Genomic DNA, 7988 nt, shown 5'->3' with positions numbered 1-7988 from the left:
AATTGTCCATGAAGAACCCTGCACAGAGGAGGAGGAGGGAGGGTATCAAAATTGAGGTCTGGGAGAGTTCTGATTTTCTAAACAATGGAAGGAAAATGCCATGGGACAATCAGCGACTTGTTGTGTTTTTATTTTCCCAGAAACAATAAGAGTGATGCTCTTCTGAAACTTCCTTTCCCACGAATACTACTGTGTGTGAGGCCCCATCCAAATGATGTTCGAGACTTGCCCAGACTTTTTTTTCCTTTCTCTTTTTTTGCCCAGCTTTTCTAATGGGGAGAGCAAAGGTAGCTGACCTCAGGTAGCTTCTCTCCTGCTTGAACCTGCTCAAGCGTGAGATGGCTCCAGGCTCAGCAGCCTCACCAGCCTCACCAGCCTCACCAGCCTCACCAGCAGCCCTTCCCTGCCAAGCCAGTGCCGGCCCTGACGTCAGGGAGAGCGGTAAGGAGACGGTTGCCGTGAGAGACGTCAGAATGCCATACACAGCATCCAGTAGTGACCACGGAGTGCTTGAGGCAGAGCTCACTGCTCCAGAGATGCAGAAGAGACATCTGGGAAGGAGCTATCTCAGTCCATTGAAAAAACCCACATAGTTTCTTGATAAAATTATTCAATGCTTAAACTGCTTGCAAGCTAATGAAAGAGGGAGGTTATTCAATACCTTGAATGAGGTGGAGGAGAGGAACTGGAGGATGAGGGGAATAAGCCAAGGGCTGCTGCCCTGCACTCATTGATTGAAAGGGCTGGGATCCAGTCAGGGCAAGAAAGGCAAGTTTTCTGCTTGTGTTTTAGAAAGGAGGGACAGGCAACAGAGAAAAGGATTGCATAATACGATGATGGCAGAGCACAAGAGGATGAAATGATGGGAGTGAGGGAGACACTCGGGCAGCGGCAGCTGAGTCACCAATCAGGGCAGACCTCGGGGTAGCAGAGACCTGAAGGGGGCAAGCGAGCCTTGTGAAGGTCCGAGGCTAAAGTGTGTAGTCCTGCATTTTCTTCCTCTCACATTCTTTTTGGAGGACTTGATACCTAGTCAGTTAGGCAGATACTGCTCAAGCCTGAATGAAGACAGAGGCTCCTGGGGAACAGTGCAGGCCCTGAGGCCAGAGCTGATCCCTCCAACAGTGTGGAAAGGACTGACTCCCTTCCTGTCCTCAACTCCTACCCCTGTCAGACTACCAGAACTCTATCCTCCTCCTCCTCTCTCCTGGATCTGAAGAGAGGGAAGAAATTGGTTGAACTGAAGGACAGTTCCAAGAAGAGGTGGGCACCCAAGGGTGCTATGGGGAGCAAGGAACTGCCAACATGGGTGGTGGTGTTAGAAGGTGGGGAGTTCCTTGGTGGTAGCATAGGTCTGGAGAAGGCTAATCGTGTAGAAGCTCTGGTGTTGATGAAACAGTTGAAACAAACTGCAGAGGGAGATGACCTGCCCAGGAATCCCTGCAGAGCAGGGGTGGGGTGCATCTGGCTCCTGAACTCACGTGGTCTGGCCCTGCCTAGGCAACCACAGGCAGGACTCAAAATTCAATCATCTGTAACAGGCTAATTTTTAATTTTTAAATCAATAGTTTTGCATGGCCTGTGAATGCTGTTCAATACCCAAATGGCTATGGGCAAAAAAAATGTTCCCCACCCCTGCCCCAGAGATTCTTTAAGGCAGTACTTCTCAGTCTTGACACTTCTGACCCTAGGGGTAGTAGACTCTTTGGGCCTAGGATGCTCAGTAGCATCTGTGGCCTCTCTCTCTTAGATGCCACTAACCTTCTCTTAAACTTGACAATAAAAATGTCCTCAGACATTGACAAACATCTCCATGAAAGGAGGAGCCAGTCACTCCACAATGACAACCACTGCTGTAAAAATTTGAAAAGGCAGCCTGATTCATAAGCAAGGAATAGTGTTGTAGAGCAGCAAACGATTGTTGGATACTCAGAACCATGTGGTCTTGGTCAACCAGCAGAAGAACTTGGTTTTGGTTAATGGACTGCACTATGCTGCCTGTCTTCCAGTATTAAATGCACAGCAATGTGGTAACACTGATGACACATTTTGACCACTAGACCACCACAAATAAAGACCTATCCTTTTCCAAGGACTTAACTCTTCATTAAAGTTATTAGTAGATAATAGACTTGCCCTCATAGAAATGGGAGAAAGCAATGCAGGCCACAGGCTGAGGCTCCAAAGGACCAGGCTAAGTGTGTGAGAGTGGAGGGAGGATGGGAGAATGAGTAGCTGTTTTTCAATGAGTGCAGCTACCGAACATAAACAAGGCATTCCAAACCCAAGCACCAGGTATCCCTGAGCCAGTGTCACGGCAATCTCTGGCGGGATCCTCAGACCCATTCCAGCATCTGCTTTGTAGCGCTGTACAGTCTTCCCTGGGAATCATCTTCTAAATGAATACATGTCAAAGAAATCTAGAGGAAGAAGGCAGAGGGAATGGAGGGAAGTGGGAAGGGAGAGTTTTTCCTGCTTCACTGAAACCCAGGCAAGCAGAGAATGGTGGCTGTGTACTTCCCTGGCGGTGCTCACATCCTGGCATTAAGGGAAGTGCTATGGAGCCCCAGTGCAGACCAGACCACACTAAGCCCTTGCAGGCCCAGGCCCTCCCTCTCACCACCAGCAATAGTACTGGATGGTGGGCTCTGCCCCCTGGGAAATTTCATCCTGTAAAACCCTTACTGAAGGTTTGCGTCCCAGCTTCACTCACAAGCGATGAGACTGTGGATAAGTGGGGGCTTCTTTCATGTCTCATTTGTACAGTGGGGATAATAATTCCCACTTCTTAGCATTGTTCAGATTAAATGTGATAACATTCGCGAAGCATTTAGCATGGTACCTGGCACAAGTTTCAATAATTATGCAAATGAAAAGTACCACAGGTGTATGATGCTTAAACTATTCAAGGATCAGCACAGTCTTCAGCTCTGCTGTTTTCTGGAAAAAAAATTTTTTTTTTTAATTTGAGAGACAGAGAGAGAAAAGATCACTTCTATGTGTTGGTTCACTCCCCAGTACCTACAATGGCCAGGACTGTGCTGGGCCAAAGCTGGGAGCCAAGAACTCAATCCAGGTCTCCTACATGGTTGCCAGGAACTCAAGTCCTTGAGCCATTACCACTGCCTCCTAGGGCCTAGATTAGCAGAAGGCTGGAGTCAGGAGCTGGGACCAGGACTGGCATTGTGGTTCAGTGGGTTAAGCTGTTGCCTATGACGTCAGATCCCATAAGCACTGGTTCAAGTCCCAGCTGCTCCATTTATGTTCCAATTCCCTGCTAATGAACCCAAGAAAGCAGTGGGAGATCTAGATGGAGTTTCTGGCTCCTGGCTTTGGCCTGGCCCAGCCCTGACCATCACAGCCATTTGGGGAGTGAACCAGTGGATGGAAGATCTCCACACACCTCCTTCAACACCCAGTCTCTCTGTGTCACTCTGCCTTACAAATAAATACAATAAATCTTTTTAAAAATAGGAAGTGGATCCAGATGTCAAAACTAGGTACTCTAATATGGGATGAAGGTACCTCAACCTGCCATCTTAACTGTTGGCTAAACGCCTGCCCCTCTGCTATGGTTTGACTGTGTCCCTCAAGTGTTGAAATTTAATCCCCATTGTGAGGCAGTAACAGGGTAAGAACAATCCAAGGATGGTGATGAGAGGTGGGATCTCTGGGAGGTAATTAGGATTAGGTAAGGGCATCAGAGGAGAGCCTCCATACGAATACCATTGGCCACATAAGAAGACAGAGAACAGTGGATACAGATACACTGGTGTGCTCCCCATCTCTTGCCAGGTGATGTCCTTTGCCACCTCATGCAAAGAACTTCATCAGATATGGTCTCTCGGTTTTGGACTTCCAGAGCCATGAGTCAAATAAACCTCTTTATAAAGTTACTCAGCCTCTGGTGTTTCAGACTAATACAAGCCTGAAGAATCACCGGTGGGATTTCAGAATGGTCATGAGAGTTACTGGGCATCATTAGTAGACTTAAGACAAAGGATTATCAAAAGGTGAGTAGGAATGAAGAAATGGGTGCAAGATAGGAGGAAAGAGTAAACGGAGACACACAGACAGGCAGACTTTTGTAGAACACTGCTCACTTCAAGATGTTAATTTAGCCAGGTGCTATCCACTCCACTTGGACTTTTGAGGCAGTCCAGTGAACCCAGCAAGACGGACTACGACAGAGAAGGTACAGCTGAGAGCCAGAACAGCAGCCAGTCCAACTAGGAGTGGTGATCTGGGTTGCAGAATAACAAGTATCAAGGAGTCCTGAAGAACATGGGAGAGTTAGAAAGGTAGTGTGTGCAAAGACACGGAGGCAAGAGTGTGTGTGCAGGGAGTGGACTTCCTTGGGGCTGAAGGTGGAGTATGGGGTTGAGGTGAAGTCTGTTACTCAGCAATGTTTTAGGTATTTGCTGAGGATTACCTACACGTCAGGTGCAGTTTCAGGAATGGAGATTCTGTAGGGGAAGGAACAAAGCCCCTCTTCTCAGACATAGACAGCTTTTAAGGTGGTTCAAAGACCCTAAAGCTGGAGGGGTATAGGGAAGACTGGCCAACACTTGCTCAGCAGACCTTCTGGTAGTGGGTGCTAAAGAGCCTGAACAGGGGAAAGACTGACCCCAAGGAGATGAAAAAAAAAGTCATAAATTTGCTTACCGTGGCCTTCAACTTTGTAAACCAACAAATCCAGGAATCCAGATGTTTTGTTCTGCATCTTAGCCAGAACCTGTGCTAATTTCTGAATTCAAATATCCCCCTCAAACAAGTTTCTTCCTACAGATCAAGGAGGAGGTCCAGGGATGACAGCCTTAGGGGCACAGCACAGTAAATAAAGTCTAGGTGATGATGGGTGGTGACAGCGGTTCAGCCAGGTCCTTGCACAGGTTAAGCCTCTGCCTGTGGCCCCGGCATCCCATATGGTTGCAGGTTCGTGCCCTGGATGTGCCTCTTCTGATCCAGCTCTCTGATCCGGCCTGGGAAAGCTGTAGAAGATGGCCCAAGTGCTTGGGCCCCGCACCCGCGTGGGAGACCCCAAAGAAGCTCCTGATTCCTGGCTTCAGATTAGCTCAGCTCTGGCCATTGGGGCCATTTGGGGAGTGAACCATCGGATGGAAGACATCTCTCTCTGTATCTCCCTCTGATTGTATCTCTGCCTCTCAAATCAATAAACACTAAAAAACAAACAAACAAACAAAAACCCAAAAACTCACTACATTTGGAAAAAAAAGAAGAGAGAGAAGGCTGAGAATGGGTTTGAAGATGAGTTCATGAGCAGACAGAAGGGATCCCACGAACATGGACAGGAAACTCAAAAGGCCACGTGCTTTTATGGAAATCCAAGTGATGGGTAAAGATAGGGCCGGCACTCGTCGGCTGTAAGATGCGGTAAGAATCCCTCATCCCTTATCATTTAAAACACCAAGAAACCTTAAAGACAGACTAAAAAAATTTCTGTCAACACAGAGTGAAAGTTCTCGTCGGTCACCAGGGACTATCCCACGTCTCCAGAGGGCAGATTCGTCTTCGCGGAAGCAGGCCCAGTTTCGCCGAAGCAAGTCACTCGACACCACCAAGTGCACAACGTCCAGGGTAGGGCATACTGAATTTGAGGTCCTGAGTCTGCGGGTTCTACCATGAACAACAGCGGGACCCCGGAGTGGCAAGTGCGTTTCCTCGGGCGTAATCTAGAGCAGCCACCCCTAACCGAAGGTCGCGACGTCCACATTAAGACACTGCTGAGGGGTTTTTGTCCCCCCCATGTTCTCACTGGTGGGGAAAACAACAGGGGCAGGCTTGAGGTCTCTTTCACGGTTGCATGGACGGACAGAAAACCCTTGGGATTCATCTAACGAAAAGGCGAACACAACTCCCCAGGGTATCCCAGCCCCTGGCTCTCTCAGACCTCAACGACAGATGCGCCGAAACCCGTCACTGGCGATTTGCACACCCGGTTGCGGTGCATTGTGGGGTTGGTAGTCCAGGCTGGGGCACGACTACAGGCCGACGAAGCCACAGAACTACATTTCCCAGTAAGCCCCGCGAGCTGCGTGCCGTGTGCGTGTGACACGAGACTTCCGGACGAGCCAGGGGCGGGGCCGCGGCGGAGGCAGGGGTGAGGCGTCGGCATGCAGCGCCCCGGGCCCTTCAGCACCCTCTACGGGCGGGTCCTGGCCCCGCTGCCCGGGCGGGCCGGGGGCGCGGCCTCCGGCGGAGGCGGGAATAGCTGGGGCCTCTTGGGCTCCCACGTGCAGCCGCCGGGGCGTGCACAGTCTGGGACCCGCGGCGCCACCGGCACCGCCAGCACCAGCGGCCTGGACGCCAACAACGTCTGCCCGGCCCCCTCCGCGATGTCCAAGGCCGAGGAAGCCAAGAAGCTGGCGGGTCGCGCCGCGGTGGAGAACCACGTGAGGGTGAGCAGTTCAGGGCGTCTGTCTTAAGCGTGGAGAGCTCGTGCCATTGCCTGGGCGCGGCTGGTTCCTGGCAAGGCAAGGGGCCGCGCGAGGCGGGAGAGGGCGTGCACTTTACCCGAGTTTGGGAGCCTGTTCTCCGCTCCTTCAAAGCTTGTTGGGCGTGGAATTGCCTAGGGGAGAGTCCCTTAAAAATTGAGCTTTCCGAAGACTGCTCGTCCAGCTGGAAGCGTTTGCAAAGTGGAGCGTGGCGGTGTCGGGTGTTTGGAGTGGGGACTTGGAGGCACCTGCCGCCTGGCCTCCATATCCAGCACCCTGGGCTGTCTCCAGGTCCTTGCCTCTCACTGTCCCGGGAAGCGCGCGCTCGCCGCGTTTTGGAGGGAAAGGGAGACCGAGCCGAAGGCGGAAACCAGGAACTTTAAACCTCCTCCCTTTGACAGGGCCGAGTGGACCCTTTGGAAGCTTGGCGGATCCTGTCCTTAAGGGAGGGCTGCGAAGATGGTCACCTGTCACCCCAGTGAGGACGTGGCCCCGCTTGTGTGTTAAGTGGCAGGTGTGGGGCTATCGTAGTGGAGCCTTTTAACCCATGTGGGTTTGCTGTCACCGTCCGGTTAATTATCTTAATGGTAGGGCTTTGTGTGTGGCTGAGTGGAGTATTTCTGCCCCATGGTGGAGTTTCTTTGGCCTTGTTGGCGTTCTCTCTTTTCTGTTACTTAGAAAGTGGTGTCAGGTTCCCTTTTCCTTCTGATCACAGTTTTTCACATTGGTTAATGCTTTCCTGTGCAGAAGGATTTTGCACAGTGATGTCTTCTGAGCTTCACTACAGGGACCAGTGTGATAACCTGGGGCTCAGTGTGTTTTGTAGAAGGGATGGCCAAACCAGGTCACTCCTGTTCCAGAGCCCTTCCACCTGTTCCACTGCTGACCTGTTCTACTGTGGCTTGTTGCAAGTCTGGTTAGCAGTAGAATTTTCTATGGCAGTTAACAGAGACTTTGGGCTCTGTATTTGGGATTCCATTCCTCAGCTGTAAAATTGGCACAGTAAGCTGAACATTCAAAATACCTGCATAAGTGAGTAGTTAATAGCAGGACAAATGAAGTCTTTATGGTTAGAACAGACCCATCCATTTTTTTTTCTGTTAAACTTTTTTGTTGTTGTTGTTGAGACCTATGTATTTAAAAGGCAGAGAGAGGGATATTTTCCATCTGCTGGTTTACTCTCCAAATGTCTGCAATAGCTGACCAAGATGAATCCAGGAACCAGGGACTACAACCAGGTCTTCCTTGAGGGTGGTGGGGACCCAATCACTTGAACCATCTTCCAGTACTTTCCCAAGCTATTAGCAAGGAGCTGTAACGGAAATGGAGCAGCCGGGACTCAAACCTTCCCTCGCAGGGGACGCAGGTGGTGGCTTAGCCTGCTACTGCACCACAATGCTGACCCCAACAACTCCATATCTATGTTGTCCTGTAGTGAGTGCATTCAATTTTGGAGGCACGTGTCTTCCTGACTTTTTGTTTTTCAGATTTATTTATTTGAAAGAGCTTCAGAGAGAGGGGGATGAGACAGAC

General features: G+C 50.3%; 1 protein-coding gene across 4 annotated transcripts in view; it reads left to right on the top strand.

The window, feature by feature from the left end:
* Window positions 1-6077: 6077 nt before the first annotated feature.
* Window positions 6078-7988, top strand: part of RPIA (ribose 5-phosphate isomerase A) — a 32416-nt gene continuing 30505 nt past the window's right edge. For 2 of the 4 annotated variants that reach the window (XM_089326132.1, XM_089326133.1), the window contains exon 1: window positions 6078-6419. In XM_089326132.1, the coding sequence (XP_089182258.1) occupies window positions 6135-6419 (285 nt within the window). In that variant the 5' untranslated portion in view covers window positions 6078-6134. The remainder of the gene's footprint in view (window positions 6420-7988) is intronic. The other 2 variants (XM_089326130.1, XM_002709617.6) reach the window with 1 other exon arrangement.

This window comes from Oryctolagus cuniculus, chromosome 2, assembly GCF_051225735.1.
Source record: "Oryctolagus cuniculus isolate XC-2025 breed Fujian yellow rabbit chromosome 2, ASM5122573v1, whole genome shotgun sequence".
Taxonomy (NCBI): Eukaryota; Metazoa; Chordata; class Mammalia; order Lagomorpha; family Leporidae; genus Oryctolagus; species Oryctolagus cuniculus.
The sequence above is the reverse complement of the archived record's forward strand: the minus strand, read 5'-3'. Positions and strand labels throughout refer to the sequence as shown.